This window comes from Aquarana catesbeiana, linkage group LG02, assembly GCF_042186555.1.
Source record: "Aquarana catesbeiana isolate 2022-GZ linkage group LG02, ASM4218655v1, whole genome shotgun sequence".
NCBI classification, from domain to species: Eukaryota; Metazoa; Chordata; class Amphibia; order Anura; family Ranidae; genus Aquarana; species Aquarana catesbeiana.
Window position 1 is genome coordinate 383093998 of NC_133325.1, and position 12011 is coordinate 383106008.

Sequence of the window (12011 nt, forward strand, 5' to 3'; positions counted from 1 at the left end):
CCTCTCCAGGGCTCTGGCTGGGCCATTCAAGAACAGTCACAGAGTTGGGCTGAAGCCACTCCTTCATTATTTTAGCTGTGTGCTTAGGATCATTGTCTTGTTGGAAGGTAAACCTTTGGCCCAGTCTGAGGTCCTGAGCACTCTGGAGAAGGTTTTCATCCAGGATATCCCTGTACTTGGCCGCATTCATCTTTCCCTCGATTGCAACCAGTCGTCCTGTCCCTGCAGCTAAAAAACACCCCCACAGCATGATGCTGCCACCACCATGCTTCACTATTGGGACTGTATTGGACAGGTGATAAGCAGTGCCTGGTTTAAATCACACATACCGCTTAGAATTAAGGCCAAAAAGTTCTATCTTGGTCTCATCAGACCAGAGAATCTTATTTCTCACCATCTTGGAGTCCTTCAGGTGTTTTTAGCAAACGCCATGCGGGCTTTCATGTGTCTTGCACTGAGGAGAGGTTTCCGTCGGGCCACTCTGCGATAAAGCTCCAACTGGTGGAGGGCTGCAGTGATGGTTGACTTTCTACAACTTTCTCCCATCTCCCGACTGCATCTCTAGAGCTCTGCCACAGTGATCTTTGGGTTCTTCTTTACCTCTCTCACCAAGGCTCTTCTCCCCCGATAGCTCAGTTTGGTCGGACGGCCAGCTCTAGGAAGGGTTCTGGTCGTCCCAAACGTCTTCCATTTAAGGATTATGGAGGCCACTGTGCTCTTAGGAACCTTAAGTGCAGAAGAATTTTTTTTGTAACCTTGGCCAGATCTGTGCCTTGCCACAATTCTGTCTCTGAGCTCTTCAGGCAGTTCCTTTGACCTCATGATTCTCATTTGCTCTGACATGCACTGTGAGCTGTAAGGTCTTATATAGACAGGTGTGTGGCTTTCCTAATCAAGGCCAATCAGTATAATCAAACACAGCTGGACTCAAATGAAGGTGTAGAACCATCTCAAGGATGATCAGAAGAAATGGACAGCACCTGAGTTAAATATGAGTGTCACAGCAAAGGGTCTGAATACTTAGGACCATGTGATATTTCAGTTTTTCTTTTTTAATAAATCTGCAAAAATGTCAACAATTCTGTGTTTTTCTGTCATGTGGGGTGTTGTGTGTACATTAATGAGGAAAAAAATAATTAAAATGATTTTAGCAAATGGCTGCAATATAACAAAGAGTGAAACATTTAAGGGGGTCTGAATACTTTCGATCCCCACTGTATATGTACATATGTATACGTAGCATGTAAGTTATTCTTTAACCACTTGCCGACCAGCCGCCGTCATTATACGGCAGCAGGTCGGCTCTATTGCGCGAATCACCATACCGGTACGACGCTTAGAGTAATAGATACAGTGGGCGCACGCAGTGCCAAAGCCGATGCGCGTGGCCGGCGTCCGCGTTGTCCGCTGGTTACCTGCGATTGCTCCACAGAAAGCCAGAATGAGGATCTGCCAATGTAAACAAAGCAGATCCCTGTTGTCTCAGGGGAGTACAGAGTGATCGTCTGTTCCTAGTGATTAGAAACAGCGATCTCTCTGTACTTCCAGTTAGTCCTCCCCCCCCACAGTTAGAAACACCTCCCTAGGGAACACTTAACCCCTTGATCACCCCCTAGTGTTAACCCCTTTCCTGCCAGTGTCATTTATACAGTAATCCGTGCATTTTTATAGCACTGATCGCTGTATAAATGTCACTGGTCCCAAAAAAAGTGTCAAATGCATCCAATCTGTCCGCCGCAATGTCGCAGTCCCACAAAAAAAGCTGATCACCGCCAAAAAAATAAAAAGTTCATAAATCTATCCCCGTAGGCGCTGTAACTTTTGCACAAACCAATTAAAATATGCTTATTGTGATTTGTTTTTTCTTTTTTTAACCAAAAATATGTAAGAAGAATAATACATATAGGCCTAAACTGATGAAGAATTTTTTTTTTGGATATTTATTATAGCAAAAAGTAAAAAATATATTTTTTTTGTTTATAGCGCAAAAAATAAAACCGCAGAGTTGATCAAATACCACCAAAAGAAAGCTTTATTTGAGGGGGGGGGGACATCAATTTTGTTTGAGTACAACGTCGCACGACCGTGCAATTGTCAGTTAAAATAACACAGTGCCATATAGCAAAAAATGGCCTGGTCATTAAGGGGGCAAATCTTTCTGGTCCTTAAGTGGTTAATGTAGCTCCAGTACTTCAGTCCAACTTTAGTCACTCAGTATAAGAGCTCGTACAGAAGCTGTGCTGCAGCTCTGACCCTGAAACCCCTTTCTTACAGACACATTACAGATTTTGTGACATGCCACAAACAAAGCTCAGTGACCAAAAGTCACATTTCAGACAAAGCACAACATCTTATAATATAGTATGGTGTAGATTAAGCCATGAAAATGCTGACATAGTTTAAGCCAGATGGCCTTAGTCACTAAGGCCCCTTTCACACTGGGGCGGTGGGGGCGTCGGCGGTACAACAGCGCTATTTTTAGCGCTGCTGTACCGTCGTTCTTGCAGCGGTATTCGGCCGCTAGCGGTGCGGTTTTAACCCCCGCTGGCAGCCGAAAAAGGGTTAAAATCCCTCGTACAGCGCTGCTATAGCCGTGGTATAGCCGCGCTGTCCCATTGATTTCAATGGGCAGGAGCGGTGAAGGAGCGGTAAATACACCGCTCCTTCACTGCTCCAAAAAAGCGGTTTGCAGGACTTTTTTCACCGTCCTGCCAGCGCACCGCTTCAGTGTGAAAGCCCTCGGGCTTTCACACTGAACAAACAGCGGAGGCTGTTTAGGGGTGGTTTGCAGGCGGTATTTTTAGCGCAATACCGCCTGCAAACCGCCCCAGTGTGAAAGGGGTCTAAATGAGTCACAAATGTCTGGGCCATGGTAGAGGTTGTGTCACTGCTCTAGACTGGCACAGCACCCTACATTGAATTAACACATTACAGAGTTCATTGTGTGAAAGTCACAAACCTTCCTCCCAACTTTTTGAGATGGGAATGAGGGACACCTATCAGCAAAAGTATGCAGGAATAGGAAACACCCCCTGCCATGTCCCCTTAACCACTTGCTTACTGGGCACTTAAACCCCCCTCCTGTCCAGACCAATTTTCAGCTTTCAGCGCTGATGCACTTTGAATGACAATTGCGCGGGCATACAACACTGTACCCAAATGAAATTTTTATAATTTTTTTCGCACAAATAGAGCTTTCTTTTGGTGGTATTTGATCACCTCTGCGGTTTTTATTTTTTGTTAAAAAAATTTAAAAATATCAAATTTAAAAAAAAAATTATATTTTTTTTATAGTTTGTTATAAAATTTTGCAAACAGGTAATTTTTCTCCTTCATTGATGTACACTGATGAGGCTGCACTGATGGGCACTGATGGGTTGCACTGATGGGCACCATTGGGCTGCACTGATGGGCACCGATGGGCTGCATTGATGGACACCGATAAGGTGGCACTGGTGGGCACTGATAGGCAGCACTGATAGGCGGCACTGGTGGGCAATGAGAGGTGACACTGAGAGATGGCACTGATGGGTGGCACTGAAGGGCATTGATAGGTGGCACTGGTGTGCACTGAGGAGTGATAGGTGGCACTGATAGCTGGCAGTGATGGGTACTGATAGGTGGCAGTGATGGGCACTGATGAGTGGCAGTGATGGGCACTGATGGGTGGCAATAATGGGCACTGATCGGCACTGGTAGGTTACACTGATTGGCAGCACTGATGAGGCACTGATTGGCACCACTGGTGGCCATTGATAGGTGGCACTTGTGGGCATTGATAGGTGGCACTCATGGGCATTGATAGGTGGCACTGGTGGGCACTGTGGACACTGGCAGGTGGTAATTGTGGGCACAGACTAGGCAGATGTGCCTCCTTCCTCTTCGGGACCAGCGTCCCTTGCACATTGCTGTCAGCGTGAGGAGAAAAAAAACGATTACCGAGCTTTTGTTTACATCACATGATCGGCTGTCATTGGCTGACAGCTGTCACGTGGTAAGGGCGCGGGATCGGCCCCTTACTCGGATCTGTGATCACCCGAGTCTCGGTGACTCAGTGATCACAGTGCGCGGGGAGCGTGCAAGGGGAGGGCATCATATAACGGCCTCCTGGAAATTCAGGTTCGCGTTGTGGCCGTCATTTGGCTATAGCTCGGACGCCAAGTGGTTAAAGGAGAATTGTACAAAAAAACAAGATTGGTTAAACCCACAAGTGCTTTTTTACGACTACTATTGCTTTATCTTGGCTTTTGGTATTTACAAATGCAGCAATTTAGAAATCAGATGAAAGGTTTAGTGCTGGAAAACACTTTTTGGTAGATAAAAAGTGCATTTTATGTAGATCTATATAGATCAGACCAAAATGAGGGACAAATGAGGTGGAATGAGGGACAGAGGGACTTTGCTCCAGATCAGGGACAGTCTCTTGGAATCAGGGACAGTTGGAAGCTATGCACAAACCAGACTAGCTCACAGATTACCAGATAACTGAGGTATGGTTAGTGTTTTCAAAGTAAATACTCTTTTTATGCTTCAAATTAACAGTGATGATTAATAAGACTACAGAGACTGAATTGTGCCAGTGGCTGTGCTATTGCTCTAAATTTTGTAGAAAAAAAATACTCTGCTGGTAACAGACCTAGTATACTGTGAGGTCTGGAAATGTCAGGATGCCTAGCTCAATGGATGGTGATATATCAAGTCAATTTTCACCATGTTTGTGTTTTTTTTAAAAGCAAGTTGTCAGAGACTGGGTAATACCAGTAGTGGTGCCACAGCTCTGGATTTGGAGAAAATGCTCTGAAACTGTTGCAGTACCCATAGATCTGGGAAGTTTATAATGCAGAACTGCAGTCTTGGGCTTGGTATTGATTTTTACAGCTGACGCTCAGATTTAACGTAAAAGTTATCTGAGCAGCACTAGCACCACTCAATAACTTTTACACAGCCCCAAAGCTGAAACCCCCCTCCACTGGGACCCCACTGGTTCCCAGGCTCCCCCCGTGGTAAACAGCAGTAACTTTGAGAGCCCCCCTGCAACTAATGAACCCAGAAGCGATGTGTATTACAGAACAGCTGTACTGGCTACTGTAGCCAACGATACAGCTAATCAAGCATGATCTGTGCTTGATTAGCTGAAGTGGAGGGCAGGGGATACATAGGAGTTCTAATAGGAGACCAGGGCACAAGTGGCTGAGGAGCAGCAAGATGCCTAAAAGATAAGTTCACATTTGGGAACATGTTACATTTTTTTTTTAGGGTGGAACTTATAACAAGTTCCCAATGCTGCAGTTGCCGCCCGCAGTTGATGCATTCATGCATTTATAAATCAATGATTTTTTCACTTATTTATTGAGCTATTGATGTTTTTGTATTTAAAGGGACAGAGCACCTCTAATTGTTCTTTTAGTTGTGTGAACACATCTGATGTCCAGATTGTAAATGTATTAGAAATCCTAATTTAATTTACTTTTTTGTCTACATACCACAGGTTTAAATATGTTGGGTTTTACATATATAATATTTAGCCTGGGTTCACACTGATGTGATGTGAATTAGTTTTGCTGTGCGATTTTAAAGAGCAGCTCCAGTGTGAGGTGATGCAGTTCAGGTGCGATTCTAATACATTTTTAATTTGATCTGGATGCAGCTGTAATCTCTCTCTTTCTCCCCCTCTCCCTACCATTCCCTCCTTTTCTCTCTTAGCACATGGTCCAGGGATAGGAGCAGTGACGGTCCATCGATAGGGGGCACAGGGGCGCCGCCCCCCCAAAAGCTACTCATCAAAAAAATTTTAAAAAATAATGGCCCTTCAAGTGTGCGTGGGATGCCAAACACACAGGTGCTATGGGAAGCATGATGTGTTTGCAGTCATGTGATTGCAAACAAGAAATTCTATTGGCTTCCTTTTGAATGTTGTGGTTAGTGATTGGCAGGCCCCGTGCCGTCACTTCCCATTTCTGACTGGTCTGAAGGTCTTTGCTGTGAGTAGGAGGGGGGGAGGGGTGGCACCTGATGTGAAGGAGGACTCTGATGGGGGCACCTCATGCGAAGGGGACTTATGGGGACACCTGATGTAAAGGGGGACTCTGATGGGGACACCTGATGTAAAGGGGGACTCTGATGGGGACACCTGATGTAAAGGGGGATGCTGATGGGGACACCTGATGTAAAGGGGGACTCTGATGGGGACACCTGATGTATAGGAGGACTCTGATGGGGACACCTGATGTAAAGGGGGACTCTGATGGGGACACCTGATGTAAAGGGGGACTCTGATGGGGACACCTGATGTAAAGGAGGACTCTGATGGGGACACCTGATGTAAAGGGGGACTCTGATGGGGACACCTGATGTATAGGAGGACTCTGATGGGGACACCTGATGTAAAGGGGGACTTTGATGGGGACACCTGATGTAAGGGGCACTCTGATGGGGACATCTGATGTAAAGGGGACTCTGATGGGGACACCTGATCTATAGGAGGACTCTGATGTGGACACCTGATCTATAGAGGGACTCTGATGGGGACAGATGATGTAAAAGGGGACTCTGATAGGGACACCTGATGTAAAGGGGACTCTGATAGGGACACCTGATGTAAAGGGGACTCTGATTGAAACACCTGATGTATAGGGGGACTCTGATGGGGAACCCTGATGTAAAGGAGGACTCTGGGGATCCCTGATGTAAAGGGGGACTCTGATGGGGACCCCTAATGCAAAGGGGGACTCTGATGGGGACCCCTGATGTAAAAGGGGATGCTGACGGGGACACCTGATGTAAAGGGGGACTCTAATGGGGACACCTGATGTAAAGGGGGCACCAGATTCAAAGGAGGACTCTGATGGGGACCCCTAATGTATAGGGGGACTCTGATTGGGACACCTGATTTAAAGGAGGACTCTGATGGGACACATGATGTAAAGGGGGACTCTGATGGGGACATCCGATGTATAGGAGGACTCTGATGGGGACACCTGATGTATAGGGGGACCCTGATGGGGGACACCTGATGTAAAGGGGGATGCTGATGGGGACACCTGCTGTAAAGGAGGACTCTGATTGAGACACCTTATGTTAAATGGTTTTATCTTATTTTACTTGAAATGTGGATGTGATTGGCCTACTGTGACAGACACAGTGAGGCTGCATATGATGAGCACAGTGAGGCTGTATTTGATGGGCACAGTTTTATCTAGCAGTAATGATACATAATCACCTGATAAATGGCTATTTACAGCCCTGGATTACTAACAGGTTAATTTTTCAGTTTGTTTGAGCACCAGCCGCCACTGGATAGGAGGAGAAGAACAAAGCAGAGACTCTCAGAAAACTTACTTAACCTATTCGGCCCGTGTGTACGGCAGCCAGGCCTTTGGCCGGCTTCTGTTGAAATGTCATGACCGAAGAAGGTCTGCGGACCGGCTCCCGATCAGCGCTCCAAGCCAATGGCTGAGTGCGCTGACTGGAATGTTCTGCTGGGGGGGGGCGTCTCCCTATCAGAACACAATAGCACAGCAGGGGAGATTTGCTGTACTAAGAGGGGATTGTTCGTACAGTTTCTCCGACCTGAGCTGTAGGATTGAACGAAAAAAAACTAGGCTTTAGACTGTGGGTTGACATGCCATGGGAGTGGACTAAGCTGTGTGCAGTATTGATGTCTTTTTTTTTTTTTTTTCTTTTTTTTTATATGTAATGCATGTATGCACTAGTATCATGTGAGTCGTCAATTTGTTATGGTTTTTAAATGCTATTAAGCTAAACATTTTACACTGCTAGTACTTTTATCTTTTATTTTAATGGAAGTGAAATGGAGAAGATTTGTTATTTAAAAAAAAAGGAGCATATATAATTGGAAGATTTCAGCACTGAAATATATAAGAGTTGGTTACCTTTCTATCACAGGTAAAAAAAATGGTGAGTGAATTTTCAGTTTGAGGTGGAGGAATGGTGTGAGCACCACAATTAGACTAAGGAAACACACTTTTTTTTTTTTTAAGGAGGATTTTATTTCGATGGTACTGTATGTGGATTGGGACATTGTTTTATATCACTTTGTGAAATGTGCAACATTGTTTTACTGTTATCACTAAGGGGATATTCACTGCACATTTGTTTGTTAGGTAGGTGAACACTACATAGTTATTAATTTATGTCTAGAAAATATCACATCTATCTTGAAAAGTAATATTCAGGTAAACGAATGTATTTCAAATGTGAAGAACACCAGCGTTTATAACCAAGTGCTATTATAATGATCACATTTTGTATGCATTGCAATAAAATACTGTATATCCATAAAGCATGTGTGGATAATTTTTATGTTTTTATGCTTTATCCCATTAAGGAAAACACCGTGGAAATGCAAATTTACGACGCTAAATTAGTGAATAAGGATTTGAACTCATGTAGATTTTTCATTTTTACACCAACTGCATCACTGAAGACTTTGCAACATTAAGTGCCATGAATAAATCCGCTGTATGTCCTGTGTTTTCTGCAGCAGTCAGAAGGAACGTTCATTTAAGTATTTCATTAGGAAATCAGTGCTTGTTAATAAGCGCATGTTCTCATAAAAAAAAATACAGCTTATCATTTTTAACATGTTTTAGAATATATTATAAAGGTACCCTTGTTATTTCTTGTTGTAGAAGGATTTTTTTTATTTTATGTTATACCTGTATATTTGTGTTTTCTGATTAGCTCACAATATGTGTAGCAATTGTGTTAAAACTCTTGAATAAAAAAAAAGTATTTTCCTATAGAGAGGATATGGCCAGTGACTTATAATCTTTGGATGTATATCTCCTTTCTTTTTTGCTTGAACTGAGGGAAGTAAGTCACAAAATTATCAGCTATACAAATGGAAACAGTTTAAAGCCAAACTCCAGGCAAAAATCATTATCTCAAAATTTCAGCTATATGCATATTCCAAATGGGCATTCTCAAATCGTACAAGTTACGGTAATTTTAAAAATAATTTTAAAATGTGTTATTAATATATAACAAATGCGTTATTTTATAATATTTGCTCAAAGTTACAGTTTACATTTTTCTGTAGAGCGTTATTTACACATCTAATCTCAAGGGGGCCCTCTGCACCTTCAAACCTATTCCCTCTGCACCCTCACATCCTACAAGTTTAAGGTGAGCTCTGCAGCATTTAGGAGATTTCAATGTGAAAATATTGCCTAATGGGTTTTATGCCCTCTATATTCTGTGGGCTGTCTTTGTCAACTCTCCTTCCTCAGTCTAGTTTTTCGACAATTAACACATTGCAGCAGGTTGATGTAGTCATCCCTGTTATCTATCCCCTGTAAGTATATTCAAAGTGTAAGAATCACAGCACTCTGAAAAGCAATAGTCCTGATTGGCCTTCTTCCAATACAGATGAATACAGGGAAGTAATACAAATAGATTCGAGTAGTTTTTTAAAATGTATTTTATGATTTTATTGCATACATAACTTTAACTGTTTGTTTTTTTGTTTTTTTCAATATGTGCTTGAAGTTTCACTTTACTTTTTCTTGTAAAACCGTCTTTACACATATGACCTCAAGGGCCAGGGTCAAATGAACACACATGCCATAGCTGCATGCACTACTTTGTTTGTGAATTACATGAAGTTAGAAGCATTTTGGGATTAGGAATTTTCATTATGTTTGAGCATGTTTTTATGTGTAGCGCACCCCCTTAGGAGCCGCAAGTAGAAAGGGATCCCCCACCCTGCACAGCCAGGCACACCAAATGTCCACGGTCATTCCAGAGTCAAAAAACAGTCCGTGGCTTTTTTTTTTTTTTGAGGGATATAACTTGGATAAGGATGGGAGATTATGGGATGCCCATTTGACTTCACACAACTTCAGGGACAACTCTTCCTATATTCAGTCTCTATATACAGCTCCTCTTCTTGCTCCAGCTCTCACTTGCTTGCAGAACCCAGCTATGTCACCATGTAGTAATTTTGTAACAAAGGCCCATTACAGGCAGGGACTCGCAGCCCCTATACTTGAAGAACAGATAGGGTGAAAAGGCTCACACTTTCCCAGAACTTCTTCTCTGTGGTCACTGATCCTAGCACTACCTCTTCAGGCCCAGCCAACCCACCTAGCTGCAGCTGTCCCTTTCAATAGTCCTCCAGGCTAATTCTCCACAGTCCTCTAGATTGACACTTACCAGCCCACCCAGCTGGCTCTCAGGAGATCTTGTGGATGTGCTGACCTACTCCCTCTGTCCTCTCTCCTTGCTCCCGTGCCTCCAGGAAGAGTTTCCTCTGTGTGTTGTTAGGGGAATCGTGCAGCACCCGAGCCCCAGGTCCAAGATCAGTTCCTCCAGAGTAGGAGGCACCCTCAAGGGCCACCGATAGCCTCCTCAGCACTCCATCTTCCACCCAACTGCCTCTGTGGGGCATGACTCCTGCCTATTTATGAGAAGGCCTGCCCCCTGCCAGCCCTTTACTGGGAATTGGCTGAGGACCTCATAAATATTCCTAATAGCCCCTCCTAGCTTCCACCCACTATGTCTAGAACATTCCGCAGTGCTCCAGAGAACAGGGGGAGGCACCATAAGAGCTGTTTGAATGAGTCATCCAGCCCCTGAGCCCCTAAAACCTGACCCAGATTCATAACCCAGGCTTTGCTCTCAGCCAAGTCAAATTTTCCTACACTAACAGCTGAACCTATTTACACCTAGCACACTAGCTAGAGCAGGGGTAGGCAACCTCGGCCCTCGACTGTGGTGAGACATTGCAAGACCCTGACAATCACAGGTATGACTCCTAGAGGCAGAGGCATGATGGGATTTGTAGTTTCAAAACAGCTGGTGTGCCGAGGTTACTTACCCCTGAGCTAGAGGGTGCTACATATGTTTGATGCATTCCTTTTTGAACCACTAAAAACGGTACCGCATTTTACATTGTCTAGTGCACTGAATGCGCCATAACCTGCACAGCTATTTCTGAAAAGAAAAAAAAATCAGATTAGTTGTTAGAAAAAAATTATCACCTGTTCAGTCACAAAATCAATTACACCCAATCAATTACACTTTTCCATTTGCTGAAGCAAATTGCCATCGGCTAGTTTTATATTCTACAAAGCTAGTTGGTGGCAGATTGAATTGTAAGATTATTTTGTTGATTCCACAAGTCATTGTGTGCTAAGCATTTCAGTTCATATAGTTCGCTTGAACTGTCTTGTAATTTAGTAGATTTAGTTGTGTTTATTATAGTCCAAAAGAACGTTACTAGTTGTTGTCATTGTTTTAAGGTATTTTATTATCAAATTAATATTTATTGTATATACAGGTATTGTTTCTTGTTACCATTCAGGATATAACACAATGGAGTTGATTTACTAAAGGCAATTAGACTGTGCAGTTGCATTCTGCAAAGGCATTTGCTATAGGGTTTAGTAAATGAAATTAAGCTTCACTTTGCAAAGAATACCCAATCACATGCAAGAAAAAAAAAAAAAAAACGCAAAAAGCGGCATTTTTGCTGGTACATGATTGGATGATGGAAGATAACAGAGCTTCCTCTCATCTACTAAGCTCTAGAGCAAACACCCTTACTATTTGTCTTCAGTAAATCAACTCCATTGATGCTATAGAAAATGTGCCATAATTCAAAAATATGCAGCTGTTTAAAACTGTGAATTTTTCAAAAATAATCTGATGTGTGTTGTAGAATAAATGCTAATACAATAAACATATTTTTAAAAACTGTTTTTTTGGTTCTCATTTGTCAAAAAATGTGTAAAATAATCATGGAGTCAAAGAGGGGGGGGGGGGGGTAGATTTACAAAACTGGAACACTCAGAATCTGGTCCAGCCGTGCATGGTAACCAATCAGCTCCTAACTTTTTAGGAGCTGCACAGTGGTCTAGTGGGTAGCACTCTCGAAGGGTCGCTGGTTCGAATCCCAACCAGGGCACTACCTGCCTGGAGTTTGCATGTTCTCCCTGTACCTGCGTGGGTTTCCTCCGGGTACTCCGGTTTCCTCCCACACTACAAAG

General features: G+C 43.3%; 1 protein-coding gene across 6 annotated transcripts in view; it reads left to right on the top strand.

Annotated features, from left to right (window-relative positions):
- RPH3AL (rabphilin 3A like (without C2 domains)) overlaps positions 1-11721 on the top strand; it is a 290823-nt gene extending 279102 nt beyond the window's left edge. For all 6 annotated transcript variants that reach the window (XM_073615154.1, XM_073615153.1, XM_073615156.1 and 3 more), the window contains one exon: positions 8348-11721. In XM_073615154.1, the coding sequence (XP_073471255.1) occupies positions 8348-8382 (35 nt within the window). In that variant the 3' untranslated portion in view covers positions 8383-11721. The remainder of the gene's footprint in view (positions 1-8347) is intronic.
- The last annotated feature ends 290 nt before the right edge of the window (positions 11722-12011 follow it).